The 19,329-nt window shown below is 39.8% G+C and overlaps 1 protein-coding gene across 1 annotated transcript; it reads left to right on the top strand.

Annotated features, from left to right (window-relative positions):
- Positions 1-166: 166 nt before the first annotated feature.
- Positions 167-14,738, top strand: LOC113987696 (L-threonine dehydratase catabolic TdcB-like; the record flags this gene model as incomplete). Its single annotated transcript, XM_039385741.1, has 7 exons — positions 167-332; positions 787-883; positions 1,779-1,854; positions 2,563-2,688; positions 3,921-4,088; positions 4,399-4,456; positions 12,312-14,738. Coding segments are annotated over 7 exons (790 nt in total), but the record flags the coding sequence as incomplete, so codon positions are not given.
- Positions 14,739-19,329: the final 4,591 nt, after the last annotated feature.

The raw sequence follows: 19,329 nt of genomic DNA, 5'->3' as shown, positions 1-19,329 counted from the left end.
GGTCCGTCTGATGGCACCGTTCTGTTGTATCCCCTCCTCCCCTCATGTGCTGGTGATTTACTTTCACATATGTGTTCTGCTGAACAGTGTTTTGAAAGTGGTAGATTGAATTATTATTGCATTGACAACTGTGACCCCTGCTGATCTGTGCCCTTCCTTCCCACAGGGAGGATAGTGCTGTGTACCTGTCAGGCCTGGGGACCGTGGGGCTGGAGGTGTATGAGCAGGTGCCAAAGCTGGATGCTGTGATTTTCCCTGCAGGAGGCCACTGTGGCTTGCTGGCAGGGTCGGCTGCTACACTCAAATACCTCAACCCACATATTTCTGTAATTGTAAGTTTCCTTTTACCTTTTAAATGTTGCATTTGGGCAGCTTTCACCACAGATGCTTTCAAAAGACAGTAGTATCTAGTGATAGACTTGCAGAGACTGCATATGTGGGGGACAGGAACTATCTGATCTTGTGGGGTTTGCCTAGGAGAGCCTCTGAGAGCCAGGGAAGCTCCTGTCTCTTGGCTACTTGGTTTGATTTCAGAAAAAAAAAAACATGGGAAGATGTTTCCAAAACAAATGAAATCCAACTCTGTGTTTTGAAATAATTTCTTACTGGAAAAATTTGGTCCTAAGTAAGCTATGGAAAAAGTTTATTGGTAGCACAGTTGTTACGCAACTTGAAATTAATTGTTAATTTGAAGAGGAAACTTTCTGTAGGTTTTGGTGTCTACTTTGGTGGTGACCTCTATTATAACCGGTTCAATAAAAAAGTGACAATACTTGTCTTCCTCAGGGGGTTGAATCTGAAAGTTTCCCTGTATTGCAACATTCCCTAAAGGCTGGCCACCCAGCTGAAGACCAGGCCTGCAACAATCATCACTTTTATGGAGGTGAGAAAATGTGTTATTCTTTTGGAGGTAAAATAAAGGTTGTAATAGATTTCTTCAACTTTATTATTTTCTCCTTCAGTTCAAACATATTTTAAGAGAAATCTCTGAAAACTCAGAATTTAGTTCAAGCTGTGAGAGCAACTTCTGCCACAGTTTCCTCACCACCTCCCTGGAGTACAATGCTATTTCCAGTGCACACGAACACTTAGAAATATGAGAGTATTTGTCTGACCATTGTGCTCACAAGCAGTATCTAAAACAGTGAAATCAATGAGAAAGCTCTTGTGCAAAAGACTGAGTTGTGAAAAGGCAGGAAAATGGAGTGCTTAAATATTTAGACACACAGCGCTGTTCTCAGAACAACAGTGTTTATAAATGACACAGTTTTTTCCACATCATTTGCTCAAAAAAATCTCAACTGTTAAGCAACTTAAGAACATTCTGTTTACCTGATGTTCAAATCTCTGGAAGTTCTGGGTTAAATGGGAATTTTATAAAAAACTTATCCATCTTGGTAAGCTCTGCTTGTGTCTGCATCCCTTTGCTAACTGTCCTGCTGTAGCTAACAAGCCCAGTGCCATGCTTGGGTCTTCTCTCCTTCAAGCCTCATTAAACAGTGAAAAGCATTGGGCTGCAGGGTCACTCTCACAGTGCAACAGAGCCAGTGAAGTATCAGAATTTTCTTGGAGGGATCCAAAATGGCAAAATCTTCCTGTAAGATTTGGTCTTTCATTACCAAACGAATTTTTGTCATATGAAAAAAAATCAAGCAACCTAAGGTCATCTAACAGCAGTGTGCTGCATTCATTAAGGGCACAAACCAGCCAGGACTCCAAAAAATGTTGAATATGTCTAAAGCAACCAGCTTCATTGTTTTTTCTTTTGAAATCTGCAGATGTGAGTGGAGTTTGCTTTGGCAGCAATTCTTTGCAGCTGACTGGGAAACTTGTGGATAAAGTTGTTGCTGTGAGGTAGGTGAAGAAAAACAGTGAAATGAATAGCATTAGATGAACATTGCTGTATATGAAAAATGCAGTGTACCACCAGGGTATGGTGGTTCTGCTTGGGCGGTGGAGAGCAGGTTGGCAGGACATGCCACCATGTATACACTGTGAGAACATGGGGATGGGGCACCTTTCATTTCAAGAGGGGCACTGAAGACATTGAATCCAAACCCACATATCACAGAATCATAGAATATCTCATACTGGAAGATACCCATGAAGGATCATCAAATCCAACTCCCTACTCCTCGCAGGATTACCTAAAACTAAATGATATACTAAAAGCATTGTTCAGACTGGCCCTTTGGCCAACACTTCACCTGCTGCCAGTACCTGGCCATGCTCTGGGTGTAAAACTTGTCCTTGTTGTGTTCTACAACACTTGAAGGCAGCCCTTGGCAAAACTCTTCTAAATCTTCACAGAAAGGCCAAGTTTGTGGAATATACTTACTACTAGAATTTAGTTAATATTTATAGTAAAAAAACCCATCCTGTCTTTCAGTTAATAATGATTCTGAGATGTACATTCACCCCCAGCAGCACAGTGTTATGTAATGCTACCTTGAGGTCATATGTACCTGGGAAAATGGAAGGTACCTAGTTACACATAAATGTATTATCTTCTGATTTTGGTAGCTCTTTTGATTTGTTTTGACACAACTTTCCTGCTTTCAGGGAGGAGGACATCCTCATTTCCATGCTGAGATTGCTGGAGTATGAGCGAGCCACGGTTGATGCAGAAGGAGCCATTGGACTTGCAGCATTGGTGGCAGGGAAACTGCCTGAGTTGAAGGGTAAAAGGTACAGCAGCTGTTTCAAACAGGGAACCATGGCAGAAGCATGGGGCTGAGCACTTTGGTCCCAGGAAATGGTGAAAAGCTACTTGTTCTATGAGTGACAAGGCAGTTCCTGCCCCTGATCTGGCAATGGGCTTGTCAGTGGTGCATACTTCAGGCTGAATAGATCAGTCACAGGTCATAAGACTATGCTGAAGAAGACAAATGTCAGCCAGGAGACCTGAAAAATCTTGTAGTTTTCCTCTATTTTCAAATGGCTGGAGGAAAGGCAGTTGCACACAGCTCCACGAGGAATGGCTGCTCCTGCCAGGACAGTAACCTGCTCTTGTCAGCCTGTTGCCTCCTCCCATTCCACTTGTGAAAACCAGCCCTGTCTGTGGTGAGACAGGAGCTAGGCTATCTTCTGCAGTAACCCAGTGGCATCTACCTTCCAGTCATGAGAACAGTCCACATAGTCAGAGGGATTATCCTTGTGCTTGGTGTTGAACATGTGGGTAAGTGCTGCCTTGCCTCTCAGCTTAAGGATTCAGCACTTAAGTGGATTGAGCCTTGTCTCAGGACATAGTCCAGAATGTATTTAAACATACATGCCCTCAAGACAAAATTTCCAGTGCACAGCATTGTACACTAAAATACTGCTGAGGCAATTCTTCAGAAGAGGCTGACAGAGTACATACAGAGCAGCAGTGCATTCCAATTCAGTACAGCTAAAATAAAAGGGAAAATGCAAAGATTCAGTTTTAAAGAGGTCAGGTTTGACTCTGCAGAGAGAGATTTTCGTGGACTGACTATGTGGCTCTTCACTTGCTCTTCAAATATTTCTGCACTCATTTTTCAAGTTGAAGTGGATTTAATTAATGGGTACAGAAAGCCTTGACATATATGTTGTCTGATCATTAAGAGGCCGAAACTTAGAACTTCCAGGGAAAAATTATGTCAGACTTCAAAACTTGAAACAGACCTAGAATTCTCCAGCTAATTACCTCTAGCAAATGTCAGATCTTCAGGAAATGCAAAATGAAAACATTTCAGACCAACTAATGTAGCCAGTTTCTAGGCTCCCCCTGCCTGCTCACAGATGATACTGAGCACCAGCAGTCCCTCTGATTTATAATACATATCTGTTGTGGTAGGTTCTAGCAGACCTTAAGCTGATATTGAATACAGTGTCTGTGATTTATGGTTCCTTTACAGACAAGTGCTAATCAAAACTCCTATTTTTCTCTCTGTTTTCAGAGTGGCAGTTGTTATATGCAGTGGAAACCTGGAATTACATTTGCTGCAACAGTGCATAGCTCGTGCCCTGACCCTTGACAACACAGTGTGCAGATTTTCCCTTGTGATTTCTGACTGCCCAGGAGACATGTCAAAGCTACTGGAAATTTTGGCTCGGGAAGAAGCAAGGTAAATCAGACTAGTAGTAGGGAAATATAATCACAGAATACCACAAAGATTATTAGAGGTTTGGAAACCTTTCTAAATGTCTCTGAAGGCAAGTGTGTAAGTAACTAATTAATCAAAGGTTTTTTCTTGTTATATTTCAGAAAGGTTTTATTTCCTTTATTTTTGTTCTGACCTGAAAGCACCTTTGTAGCATTGAATTGTGTCTAATTCAGAAAGAAGCAAAGACAGTTGCTGTCTAAACACTTACAGAAGCTATTTTGCAGTGACAGGGGATTGTTGTGATCTCTAATTTGTCCTTTATTTGATCTAGAGTTTTGGATATCAAACAAGAACGCACATTTGTGACATCTGAGCTCTTCACTGTTGAGGTAAGATGAGATGCAATTTCAGTTTCTTTAGTAGTACTGGCCTCCCCTAGTTTACTCTGTTTTCCTATGTCTCTTTATGCTATGTTGAAGGAGTCTCATACAGTGTGCACAGTGATTTGGCGAGCAGTGTGAGAGACAATTTCTTCTCTGTTATACAGCACCTTGCCAAACACTTAGCAGGCATGTAAAGAACACAGGACCAGTTTTACCTGCTGTTGCAACACCCTGGGTGAAATACTCCAGCTGTCGTATTGCGGTGTTTCTCTTGCAAACCCTCCTTGCTGGCGTGGCAGTGTGCCAGAGGTGGTGAGCAACCTGCAGCATCCGTCCAGAACCTGAAGAACCAGCTATGTAGGTTGCTGTAATTGTCTGAGGTGTTCGCCTTAAAGTGATGTGGAGAACACCCTTACTCTTAAGGAACCCTCATTTTTAGCTAGGGCCTCAGTTTTATTCCTTACCCACAAAGAGCACAGAGCAAAATAATTATTCCTTTGTTGAGTGTTGGATATAGTAACAGTGAAGAGGTGTTAACACGGCATCTCTTAAAAGGACCATTTTTCTCATGGCATATCTCTTACTTCAACTGGTTTGGCAAAGGTGTGGTCCTACTGATTTCATGCTACCCCTGTCCAAGTCCAACCTGACTCAGTTTGTGAAACCACAAGTCAAATTAAGGATCTTTGCTAAACAGTCTCATAGCTGAGATGCAGTAATGCTATTGAGTAAGCTAGTTCTTCGATTTTGGCCTTTATATCTAATTTCCTGCCTGGATACAGAAACCTGTTCTATATTTTCACTTGAGGATATAAAGAAGAGGTAGATTAAATTTCACTTTAACAAGAGTACAATAAAATTCATGAACATTTTTCAGAACATGATATCATCAGTTCTCTCAAGTGTCTGGGACTAAAACTTCATTTTTCCCCAATATGCCATAATGACAGGCCAGCTTACAGCTTTGGGTAACTTGGGGATAGCATGACACTGCAGGGGTAGATAAATCCCTCTGAGTGACTGACTTAGCTCTGAAAACCCTTTTCACTCAAGGTGAGTTTCAACAAACCCTGTAACTCTTCTGAAGTTGTCAGTGCAATTTTTTTTAAGTGAGGCTTGTAGTTTTTGTTACTGCTACTAAGTAAAATAAATGACATCCACTGTCTTGGTTTTCAACTGAGAATGTTAGAACAACTTTCCATTGCTCTTGCAACCTCTCCCAACGAGTCAATTGTATCAGAACATGTAGTAAATACAGGCCCTGAATGAAAACAGTGCCATGTGCTATTCTCTGCCCTTTAAATACAATGTGCTTTCACTGACTGTCCACTTCGAGAATCTAACAGTGTTGTACTACAGAAGGGTGAAAGGGAGGAATTTGCGTTCCTGAATATTTTAATTGGATGTTGGATTTGCATGATGTCTTTTAATCAGTCTGGGAGAGGCTATTGGATAATCAGATGTGAAGAACAAAGTAGTGACACAGACGTACAGACCTCAGTGCCTTTGGAGGCAGCTTTATCTGGTGACACCTAGTGAACTGGAAGGCTTTTCTTTGAAAACTAAAACAAGTGTAATCAAAAAGGACAAAAATGCAGGATTTATCTTTCAGCATCAAAATGAATTTGCTCTAACCAGACACAGAAAAAATACTTATTTTCATAGTAAAGCTAATACACATGAGGGAGGTTTTGCTTTTTTCTTTGTTGTTTCTAAGAGCCAAAGCCCTGGGTCACCAAAGCATTTTAAACATTTGCTACTAAAGCAAACCTGAAATGAACTTTAGCATTTTTATCAGTGTAAATCTCAGCACATAAAATTAAGCATGCATTAAAATCTGAACCAAGAATCAAAATGACCATATATTGAACTGGTGATAATAATAAGGCATTACAGCTATACCCACTCCATTCTAACTTTAATGCATACTTTTGACTGTGGATATAAAGTGTTTGACAGAACAGAGCAGTAAGTGTAGTTGCTTATTTGAAGCACTAAATCAGTCCTGTCAAGATTGTCGTCTCAGTATTTAATAATTTTTTTAGATTTACCCCTTCATTTCCAAAGAAGAGAAACTTGGCTTCTAGTCACTGCTTATCAGGAAGATAGAGCTGCTGGTTTATTTTTTTTTTTTTTCATTCTAATGAAATGCCTTTCTCAGTTAGTGTTTATTCATCTAATGCATGCTTGGAACACTCTGTGGGAAGATCCTTGCTGATAGTCTGACTTCATGGAGGAGTAAGGACTTTCCAAATGAAACTTTATGTTCAAATTGCACTTCTGGAAAAATAATTTTTGAAATGTTTTACTGGCAAAAATAAGAGATTTTTTTAATTAAAAAAAAAGGAAGGAATATGGCTATATTAGATTAAACTGATTCTTAATGAAGTGCCTTATACAGTGGGATCAGCTGGTCATGTTCTTTGGAACAATATGGGAGTTTCTGTAGGATTCTGCCTGCTCATTCCTCCAGTTAAGATTCTCTTCCCTTGTGACTTGTGGTGGATTTCTTTCTTGCAGAGGACTACACCCTACTTCACTCTTACCTGAGCAGTTAGGAAATTACTTTCAAAGTCCCTATATTGAAATAGATAACTCTTAGCAAATCATACAAATAATCAATCTGGTAGGCTTCACATTTTATAGCTATTGAAGCAGGTTAGATGACTGGGAATATCTAGACAGAAATAAAAATCAGAGCTAATGAAAAAAATCAGCTAGTGTCACCAGTTAACTGGATGCAGAGGTCTAAAGGATTATCCAGTTCATGGGAGGAAGCTACAACTTGCCTCTGAGAACTTTCTCTATTCTCTATCAGTAATATTCCTCAGATTAAATTGGGACAATTTATCACTTAAATTGCTTCCATCTGTAAACCTCTTTATAACGATTTCAATTCCTTTAATTTCATATTATTATTGACTCAGAGAGAAGTCAATGAGAAAAATCAATAAACACCTTAATAAGGTAAGGACAGTCTTTGCTATGAAGCCATGCAAGGCTCTGCTGTAGATCAGTATCTTGCCTGCTTAAGGGGTGTCTCATTTTTGGATTCAGGCAACCCAGTTGAAATAAAATATCTTTGAGCTCATCAATTTTCTAGAAAAGTCTCCTTCTCACCACAGAAACTGTAGTGTAATCAGACCGGCAGGTACAGGAGCATCCTGGAACAGAGCAGTGAAGGCCTGCAGGGTCTTGAAGTGCCCCAGGAGCTTTGTGGAGCAGCTTTGGTGGCAGTGCTCTCTCTGACCTCCCTTCTGTCTCATGCTGTGGGCTTGTCTGGTCTGTTCACTTCAAACCTCTAGGGAGCATCACTCTGCCGTGGTTTTAAGTAACTCAGAAGAGATTAGTTGTAAAAAGAAGATCCATCACATCACTCCTCCCTCTGACTGGGCAAGAAAATTCTAATTCATAAATCAAATGTTGCCTTTTCAGTAACACTGCTCATTATCCCAGTGGTGCTGGAGTTCCTGGCTTGCTCTGTATGGTGTAATACCTTTTCTTTCCACATAGTTTATTCACCTCAGGCCAGAACTCAGTAAATTATTTTAGTCTGCTCTGGTCAATTTGAGTAAATTCCTTTGGGCCAACTTGTATTTTGTAAAAGGCTGGAGGGGAGTATTTTGGGCTAGAGTCCCCAGTTGCCAACATATTCCATGTTTTTGCCCTGTGAAGCAAATACAGAGGAGCAGGCAGCTGTACAGCTATGAGAAGAATGCTATCATTCCTAAAGCATTTCCTGCATGACCCTGGGCAAGGCTATGTTTCCATGCTTCACTTCCCCAACTACAAAATGGAGACACTTGGAGTGGGAAGTTCAACAATGCATTTCTTCTGAGGCCTCCAAAAGAATTCGGTCATGCTCTTTAATGGCATTCCAGAGCAGACTAACGAGGTACAGAATATCCTGCCCTAGTTGTAGAAATTAGAACCCTGCTCTGGGGAGGGTAAGAGCAGACCTGTTGGATTATTATCTGATTTACGTAATGTGTCAGTCGCTCGTTCGTGCTCCTGCTCACCAACCCCACTGCACGAATATGCCAAAAGATAAGGGCTCAGGTTGCACAACCAAGTGACAGCTGTTGCATTCTTTCTCAAGCGTTCCATCACTCTGACCTTGGGGACTATCTGGCAGCTGATCCCCAAACCATAAACCGAAGTGCTGTTACCAAATAATCTGTAATGTTCAGTAACCTACACTGGGTGTTTACTGAATAAATCAGAAAATTGCCCAGTTGCTAATTTTTTCGAATAGAAATTAAACCCCTTGCTTTAAATATAAAACTGAAACTAGCCTATATAAATAAAGTTTTCATTCCTAACTCGAGTGATTTTCATTCAAACAAACCTATAATATTGCTAAATGTGGTGTATCATGAATATTAAGTTATGTGAATTCTCCAACAACAACATCTTAGAAAAAGATGATGAATATGGTGTCTAGGACTGAAGAAATTAAGGTTCAAAGGATGAGTCAAAGACATAAAGAACTGCACTAGCTAGTTAGGATCTACCTTTACATGGAGCCCGGAAAAGAACAAAAGACTGAAACCTCTTGACTCAGCAATACTGCTCATGTTCTCTCTATTCTCTAACATTGGCTAAGTATGTCCACCCAAAATCTTTATTTGCACACACAGCCTACAGATAGGAGGCATCAGGGAGCCAAGAGGCATGCCAAACTCATTTTAAAAAAAAGGCAAGGTGCCCCGATTATGAAACTTGCAGTTAAAAGGGAGTAGAAGTGCCCACTATACTCAGCACAGAACTTTTCAAATTTCTTCCCCTTGTGAAGTTACGAACTTTCCTCTCTTTGAAATCAATTTAATTCCTATAAGTATGTGAATTTATACATCTGGACTTTGGTGTTGCACAGTAATAACTTGTGATCAATTTTTTGCTTTATCTTTTTTTTTTTGCCTTTGTCCTACTCTCTCAATTATTTCTGGTCATTAAATAAAACCCACAAGCCATCAATATACAGTGAAGTCTCTTCTGTCTTCAACTACATGTAGGGTTACTACAAAAAAATCCATCAGGCTACCTAAACCCTTAGGCTGGAATCAATCTTCAGATTACCTGACACAGGGAGCGGAACTCTAAATACAGTACAAGTACCATCTGGTTGGTTATTTTAGTGGTCTTACTGGACCAGACAATTTTATATTTATTTATTTAATCCAGCAAGGATATAATATATTGGAGAGAAATGCATAAAATGTACTCTGTTGTTGGTTTTGTGGGATTTTTTGATACACAGGAAAGAAAGGTCTACTGTGCATAGGTGGCCCTGCAGCCAATAAGAGCTCTGCAGGATCAAAAATCCCATCTATAGTTCTGAGGGCTACTGAGTCTGAAGTAAAAGTAAATTTTAAAGTAATTTTTTCTCTAGTTGTCATAGGTTATCTTGCCTGGAGTACAAAAAACATCAGCAATAGGTTTTGTCATTTGTTCTTAAATAAGAGCGCTTTGGAGCACTTACTCTTAGCTTGTCAACAGACAGACAACCTCCTGTAGCAAGTAGAACCTGGGTGGCTCTTTATTCTAGATAGATATAAACTCATATACCTCCCCATGAATATGAGGATTGCCCTGTTGGTCACTCATGTAAATTATACATCCCAGGTGAAGCAAGTAAGAGAGAGCAGTTCTGTGAAAATAAAACGGCAGTGTAAATTGGCTTAATCTGAGCAAGAAAATACTTGCCTTCCTTGCTGTTGAGATCTGTAGCTGCTGTGAGGTAGAGTGTGATTCTCTCTTCCCTCCTGCTGTGAGCAAATGTTCTCTGTTCCTCAATTTGACAAGTGTGAAAAATCAGGTAAATTTCTGGAGTTGTTTGTTGTCGCTGCTCTTGCTGTTACTACTTTATGATACACTACAAGGTATTATCTCCCAGATCACATGTTGGATGCAATGCATGCACAGAACAAAAGGACAGTATTTATCCAAACTGTTTACAAGGTCTCTGACTCTGATCTAGCCAAGGCTATCTGGCTTCAATCATTAGCAGAAAGGAAAGGGCAGAGAGGATAGTTAGTTCTATAAATCAAAATGCCTTCCCATGCTGGCACCCAGTGCAGAGCAACTGCTTGCTGCCAGACATTCAAGGTTGAACCTGGCAAGTTCAGACTGGTTCCAAGAGCAGCAATTGATTTACTCAGGACAAAGCAGGCATGATTGCTTTGGCAGAGGGAAAATGTTGCTTTTTTTAATTACAGACTCCATGAGAGATGAGTGTGTGCTCTTGAAGATATGGTTGCAAAGCTTTAGGGATTTTATGTGAACCAGGGAGTGGATAATAGGTATTGGTACATCGGTGCCTTTAGATATTTTTCCCAATCTTCGTGTTCTCTCATCTTCCCTCATTATTAATTGTCCTCTATGCCTGACCTTCTCTTGAGACTAAATCCCACTTTTTTTGGAGGAGGAAGAAATTAGCATCCAATTTGCATTCCAAAGAACCAAAAGAATAGAACTATGTTCAGCACAAGAGGCAAAGAATTACAAGACCAGATCAGAAATGTGGCTTATTTCATGATGGATATTTAAGAAGCTGTAGCCAATTTTCTAATTAAGTGAGCTGTTTAGAACAACCTGGAGTGTTAGTGTTCTATCCTTTCATCAATGGTTTTGCTAAAGATTTATTGTTATTTTAAGATCGTTCCAGGAAACATGAATTCACAAAGTTCTTATTTAGAAATCTGTTTGATTAGACAAAATTTTGGGTTTTGCCTTGTTACTTTCTGAAAAGGATGCAGCTCTGACAGCAGCATTATACAGGGCATCTGTCTCTAGCAGCCCACCATCAGTTGTTTCTCTATTCTCAGTAGATTTGCCTGTTATAATGAACTCTCTGTACTTGCACCATGACTCATCTTGGATCTTTCCTTGCTAGATTTCCATGTTTCTGTGAGGTCTTTTTTGCCACGTGGTACTTTCAACATCAGTGATAATTCCAGTAGGACCAGCTGTGATGGAAGTTAGTAGTCTAAAATTGTGAGGTATAATTTTCCTTCTGCACCTTCACATCAGTACCGCATCTTTGGTAGCACCCAGATTTTCAAGTGATGTGGCAGAGATGTGAGTATGTAGAAAAGAGAGATTATAGAAGAATTGAAAAAATGACATTGAAGTTATTATCTTCAGTGGCTGCATGACAGGATTGTCAACAGTATTTGTGGAGGCAAGTGAAGAATTAAATAAACTTTCAAGATTAGCTTTGCCTGAGATTAGTTTGATTTAGCAGCAGAACACCCATAACAGAAAACTAGAGGTGATGCAGTAAGCAAACAAAAATCAGAATAAAGCAAGAAGGTGCATGAGGAGATGAAACTAGTTAAAACACTGAAGAGATTAAAAAGTACAGGAGAATAACTCCATGAGTGAGAAGAGGAGGAGGAGAATATAAAAAGCTTGAAGGATGGAGGCACTGGAACAAATACTTCCCAGAAATATGGAAATGTGGTGAGGTAAGAGTCAGAGGTGGTGAGGTGGCAGCAGTGCCACGTACACACCCCAGGGAACAGAAAAGAGAAGCTACTAACAGATGACTTCAGGGAGGCCAAGAGCAGACAAGCATTCTTGCCCAGGAGCCAGCAGAGGATCAGCCTGTCTTCTTTAAACTTTGAAGGCAATAAAGTACAGCTTTTGGAAGGTTTTATGACCATGCAGAAGGACTGGGTGAGCCCCAGATATCTGCAATGTCAGTTTTCTTACCTGCGTAGACAGGAGATGTGAGGTCCAGAGGTTTTATGTTGAACTGATTGTTTTGTTTTTACGACTGTATTTTAGGATTAAGTTGGAAATGCCTTTGTCTGAGATTGCTGCCATGCATCAGGAATGGTCCTAATTCTTTTTCCAGGTCATCTGCACTGTAGAGACCAGAGACAAGATCCACACAGCCCAGCTGAGGAATGCGCTCTTGGAACGCTACCCCACAACTACCTGGACTCAGCGGTGATGGGCAGAGCCCAAGGGAAGGGACCGGGGTCCTCTGACAAGTATTTTACAGAGCCCTAATCTTGAGGCTTTCAGAACACATGTTATCTTTCAAAGCTGAACAGTTAGCAAATAGTTTCAGGATATTTATTTCCTGCTCAAAAGGTAGTGAATGTCTTTGGGGAAAAAAGTTAAATGCAAGACTTTAGCTTAGCTAAGGGAAACTTCTAGTCTCTGCTGGTGTTGGAATTCAATAATTCTTTATCAGCTGGCTGGCTGGATTTTGGCTAGTGTGTAGAATCCAATGATACTCAGTAAATAAACAGGGAGAAGGCATTTCTCTTTACATCTGAATATAGATCTCTCAAAGGTCTTCTGATTTTGATGCTCCTAGTTAAAGTAATACAGCTCCTTCTGCTGGACTTTGCCATACTGCTAGTACAGAAATTTTCTGTTTCCAAGCCAGAAGCAGTTTTCCATTTGATAAATCTGCTTCAGGAGGTATATACATGTGTGTTTGAACACACTTCTGTTCTAACTTTGCTATCATGTGAGGAAAAATTATGCTAATAAAATGTGATTTAAACAAAAGCAAAAAAACTCATTGGAAGATAAAAGCCAATATTGTATTTTTTTTTTCCAAGGGAAAATGATGCAATTTACAAAATAAGATTCCAGAATATGTTGCAGAAATAATAAAAAAAAAGTGTTCTGAATACAATTAGACCTGATACACAGAACACAAATGTAATTCTCTCCTCAATTTTTGGAGACTCGGTATAAAAAGTAGTATATAAAATGGCTTGTGTTTCTATATAAAAAGGGATCTCTCCACCCATGTGAATTTTGTAACTAGCATTCCACTGATCATCTTAGTCTGTCTAAAACAGACTCTATCCATCTCACCTGACGGATTAAGTACACAGTTAAGAGTGAAATATATTTAAAGACCACATGTTAATAGCCAGAGGCAGTGCTGGGAAAAGAGGAAGCCTAAGTCTTAGGCACATGGCTAATACAATTAACAAAGAACACATTGACCTAAATACCATTTCATCACTACAGGCAGAGACCTACCGATAATATAACAGAGTGGGATGGTAAGAAATGTAACAGAAATTCAGGCTCACTTCCAAATGTGTGTACAATGGTTGCTTTTCCATTTGGGCAAAATTTTATTTAAGCCCAGCTACAACAGAGCAAATATGCTGAATTTAATTGGGATTTACCAAAATTTTGGGTATAGGTATTTTAATGAGAGATCTTAATCCTGCTTCTACCATCAAGTTTATAAATAGGTATATAAAATAAATATTATGTATTTAGCAGTGCCCTAGCAAAAGCTCAGGGGAAAATCCAGCAGAGTGAGCATCCTCACAGGCTGCAGGGGATCAATACTCTGTTCCTTCTTATTGTGGCTCATGAAGAAGCAGGAGTTATAGAGTCTCACAGTGGTGGACAAAAAATAGAAGTTCACTGATTTGGTCTGGATTTGGAAGAACCATATTGGTTTGCACATGAAACTGAAAAGTATTGATGCCCCAAAGGTTAGTTTTGTTCCCTTCTTGCCATCCAGTATGATGGGTATAGGCTTTGGTCCTGCAAATCAAAGCCTGTCAGACACAGCTCCTCTCTTCATGGTCAGAAGAGTTTAAGAAATCTGTATGGAAATAGATGACAGACTATATATTACATAATTGCTACTTCCATTGAAACAAGCAACGAACAACATCATCAAAAATGTAAAATCACTATAAATAAGGGTATAATTACCCCCTCATGTCTTTTGCAAAACTCTCAGGAAATTTTGAGGATGTCTCAGGTATCCACATGAGAAGAAAATGGGACTTAATAACCAATGTTCTCAGTAGTGGCTTCTGCTGTCTGAGTACTTGGTTTATGGTCTTGTATTATCCTGGACTCTTTTTTAGAAGCTCAGAGCATTAACAACTTCCTTTCTAATCAGTCTTCACAAAACTGGGGTGAGAAGATGTAGCAGACAGAGGAACCAAAAATCGATGCGCCTGAAATCACCACAGGATTTTGAAAGTGTGTTGGGGGGGGGAAGAAAGGAAAGTGATGTCTAGAAGCTACTTAAAATGTCAAACTTGATATGTGCAGTTTGGTTTTATTTTTATTGTTTTAAGCATGAACATACATAAAAGTCTAAATCACTCTCCAGTGATAAACACTTTATATGTGAATATAATGAAACAGAATTGATTATCATTCTGTATTGCCTTTATTCAAGTCCATTGGCTTCAAAGATAAAATTAATATCTTCCAAGGGGAAAAAAATATCAAAATTAAACGTTTAAAGGAATGTATGCAATTGGAAAGAGTAATGAAATAGCTGTGCTACTAATTACTATATTATAAAATATAATAAGATCTGTGACATTTCAAAGATCTAATAATGTGTTTTTGAATGTTTTATTTAAAGAATTTTTATAGAATGTTCTTATGTACCTTGAAAAAATAACTTTAATGGCTATGTAAACATTTCTCAAATTATTAAATCAGCAAAACATAAATATAAGCATTGTATTTATTCGAAAAATAATTAAAATTGTGCTCTGCCACCTCAGCAAGGAAAGATTTGTCATTCTCTCGTGGTACTGACAGCAGTCTCATATTAAAAAAACCAGAGTTATTTTTTTTCCTGTGTCTGTCCTTGACATTGACACAAAATCCCCATCGTTTGTGCACGGGGGGAGCTCTGAGCTGCCAAGGAGGTGAGCACAGCTGGGCAGTGTGGCTGCTCTTGCCCTATGGAGTGCGATGGGAGATTTCTGGGCTGCTCCCCAGCATGGCTAGGTAAGGATCTCTCCTCACTGGCTTAGAAGGAGGTTCTGTTTCATGTATTAGCCCAGCTGCAAACACTGCCTCGCTTGTACCTGGCTGTGTTCCTGGGCAATGTGTAGAGTCTGGGAGCAGAGGTGTCTTGGGCTGGGCTTCTGTGGGTGAGTGAAGTCCGTGATGTCTGGTGAATTGGGCCTCGGGGATACTTATAGTAAGTATCATGAGCTTTGGTAAACCAGTCCCTCAATTTCAGGGTGCAGCAGACCAGCAGCTAAAATGCATGTACTTATCTTCAGTGGAAGAAGATGCTTTCACCCAGGTAATTCCACCAGTGCTAAGCTTCTTAGCTTTGGGAGCTGCCCTATGCTTTCACAGTTTGCCAGAGGCACAGCATGACTTCTTCCAAGGACTGATGCAAACAAGGTGTACCTTTAATTGAAACAAAATCTCTTCCCACATTGATTCCTTAATTTCTTCAGCCAGGTCCTGTTAGCTCTGGATTAACATCTAAAGCTCTGCCAGTACGTTTGTGCAGCATCAGGAGCAGTTCATCTCCCCATGCAGGTGGCATGTCCTCACAAGCAGCAACTTGCCTTCTAGAACACTGCTTATGGAAGATCCAGAAACATGTGTTAGATTGCAGTAAGTGCATTTGAGGTGTTAGTATTAAACTTTTGCTAGACCCAAACCTAGGCATGTGGTTTAGTGACTGGAAAAGGAAACTGCAAGACTGTGAGGTTGGGCTGTAATTCCTGCCAGTCATTTATTTGATGGCCTTGGTTCTCCTGTCACCTTCTTTGCTGTTTGTTTAACAGCAGTCTGCCATGTATGGGATATTGAAGTTTGCAGAGTTTCCTTCTATTACAAACCTTTGCTTTCATATGCTTCCAACTTTTTGCTACATCTCAATGGAGGGGGAATCCTTCTGAATGCTCTACCCCCCTGAGCAGGTGAATTTCCCATGGTTCAAAAGCACTTATTTATTTTAAATAAAGCTACAGCAAAAATTGCTGGCTGCGGTTGGAAAATATTCTAACAAAATATGAATGTTTTGAAGTATGTCAGCAGTGATCAACAGGGTCCCTAAGCCTGTACAGCTTTTCAGTCTGAAGAAAGGAAGAGTCCTTAAGGGGCAGAGCCGGATCAATCACACCTGAATGCATCCACCAAAAGGATACAAGGGGCTTGCCCTGTGCTGTTGATGTCTGAAAACTCTTCTAAATGCAGGTATTCTGGTTTACTTGTTTGTGGGGGGATTTTTGCAACTATGAAAAAAACCCTTTTTTTTCACACTTGAAATTTTGGAGAAGAATGTGGTTTTCCTTCTGATAAGAGGTCTAGAGAGTCTTTAGAAGGACATTTTACCTTGTATGGTTCTAGACTCGGTAAATTGGCTCCCTCTGTATTCCCTCAAGAAGCACCTAAGTGGTTTTTCTTTATGAAATGGTCTCAAAGAACATTGATAAATGATACAATGATGTTCCTTATACCTCTTTTCCTTCTCTCCTTCTTCCCAGTCATGCATGTGCTGTAGTTATGTCTGCACTTGCAGAGGCTTTGTAAAGTCTAGTAGAGTATGTGAATTGTGCCATATTATTACTTCTCTTCTGAGGAGCAACAGTAAAGGAAATGCTGAGGGATTTTTTGTTTCTTTTGCTTTCAACAAATGATGGTAATTCCTTGAGCTGTTCATGCAGGTCTTGCATACAGGCACCAGTCTGAATAAACACCTTGCTTACAAGGTTAATTGAATGCATAGGTTGTTGGCCATACAGCAAAAGTTTTCATTAAGTCCTCAAATGAGTGGAGTCACTAAAAAATATCTAGAAATATCTCTTTATTTTGTATGTGAATATCACCTACTGGGAGGCTGGGGAATAATTTTTATTTGTACGAAAAAATTTCTTTTGATCACCAATGCAGGTCAAGCTTGTAATGAACAAGTAAAAAAGCAAAGCATTTTTTAACTGGGTAGCCCGGTAAATAATGAAGTAAGACTGACAGCCTTGTTAACAAGGGCTCGTATACAGCAGTACTGTAATTAAAAAATGGAAACTGATGTTCCCCTCTCTTTATTCAAACATGCGGTATAAACAGAGAAGGAACCTACAGTTCAGATTCATTCATGGAAGCATTGCTGCATTGGTTAATTTTTTCTTTGTAAAGTTCATTTGCCTGGAAACCTTAAAATCAGTGAGCTAACAGTTGCCTTCCATAACTTTCCTCTAAAATCTATTGTATTTCTGTGGAAGGTTTGCAACTCTGACTCCCATCCCCTACCCACCCCCCTGAGATTGTGCTCATTGCCTATAGTGGTCAAATTTACTGCAGACTCTATGACAGTGACCATGGAGGCCCTTCCCTCAGCTTTAACTTGGCTCTGTTGCTCTTCAGGAGACCAATGCCTGGCCCCAGAGGAAATTAAATGTCCTTAACTAACCAACACTTGGGTATTTCCAAAGGCTGGCTCATTTGACTCCTGTTGTGTTTAGAAAAGTCTAGGCCAGCATGGAATAGAGGCAAAGCAAGATAACATATTGTGATTCTGAGAAAGATTCCATCAGTCCCTCACAAAAATGAGCTACAGCCCTGAAGGCTTTGGAAATAGTTCTTGAAAACAGGTGGGAAACCTCCTACTGTCTCTGTTCAGACTCAGCAAAGTTTCTGAGCTGATGCTGCCTATCCTGATCCAGATTCTCCTCAACAGAGCTTGATTTGAGCAGTGATTTGCCAAACATGCTGATCCGGATTACCTGCCTTACTTTAAGGAGTACATTACACTCATTTCCATATATTCCCATATATTATGACTTAAGGGTGAAAAAGGACCTGGGTAGTTTCTTTGTGTTTTCTTGTTCAACAAAGCTACCAAGAAATCACAGCATAAAAGTACTGTTTTAAGTGATGTGGTTATTTGTGACTTATATGAAAAAAATTCTTTTGATCACCAATGCAGGTCAAATAAATAATGACCTTTTTTCTTATATATGTCTAGAAAAAACAGGCATGATTGTTTTAAATTTTTTTGGCATCTACTTTACATTATTAGTATAATGCATACCCGGTCTTGCACACAGACTTTCATAGCAAGAGTTGTTTTGTTGGTTTTTTTTCTTGTTGCCAATTTGAAATGGATGTCTAAACAGTATTTATTTCCCTTTAGTGATGCCAACAGCCTAGCTGGCAGAAATACCCATTCTGAAAAACCTTCTGAAGCCCTCCTGTAAGTTTCCTTTCAGTGGGAAGTAATATTTTGAAATATTTTGTTAAGTACTTATGTTTGCAAGTGTTTTCTTTTGGCAAGCAGGGCGGGCTGGGTGTTGGTGTGGATGGTTTGACACTCAGCCCAGCCTTTGGGAAGACGCTTCTGTTGCTCTGCCCCTCTGTTGTGGAAAGGGCATTTTGATTGCAGTGGAAAGAGTTGCTCCATGTGATTAAGAGTAATCCTTTGTTGTTGCTATTAGGATAGCCTGGAGCTTAGCTTACACCTGGTGTAACCAGCACTGTTTTTCCAAAGAGCCCATCGTAGCCATGCACGTTATGTCTCTGTGAGCTCTGGCAGGTGCTGACTCAATTCGTGCTTCTGCTGATTCTTTTTAACTAAAAAATTCTGTGAGGTGTTATGGTGTGTTTATCTTACTGTGATGCTAGAAACACTACAAACACCTATTCAGAAACAGTATGTCAATATTATTTTGAATCTTGTCATTCTGTGGGTTTCTTCCTTTTCCTCAAGGCCAGTCAGCATTGCTTATCCCCAGCTGCTCAGACATTCAGCTGGGGAATCTCATCTTGGAACCTGAAAAACAGGCCTCTGGTCTGCTTACAGCTCCGGGACAGAGAGTGAGAGTAAGCACTACTTGGTTTTGTTTGGTTTATTTTTTTACACAAGTGTTAAAACTGAACTGCTGCCAAGCAAGGGTTGGGAAGAGAAAGTGTCTGAAAGTAGATAAATATCTAGTAGTTCTATTTCTAAAAAGTTTGATAAGCAATGCCCAAGAACCTCCATGCAGAGAGCTGCTGAAATCTGTCATGCTAAACAAAAATCCCAGAGAAGCTTCCAAAAAATGCTGCCAAAGTCAGTGTCTGGTTAAAACTTGTTCTAACTTGGACATACTTTTTAACCAAGGCAGTTATAA

The sequence above is a fragment of the Pipra filicauda genome, unplaced genomic scaffold (genome assembly GCF_003945595.2).
Source record: "Pipra filicauda isolate LSUMZ 115617 unplaced genomic scaffold, ASM394559v2 scaffold430_size1018388_pilon, whole genome shotgun sequence".
In the NCBI taxonomy this organism is placed as follows: Eukaryota; Metazoa; Chordata; class Aves; order Passeriformes; family Pipridae; genus Pipra; species Pipra filicauda.
Note: the sequence above shows the minus strand (reverse complement) of the source record. Positions and strands in the feature narration are given on the sequence as shown.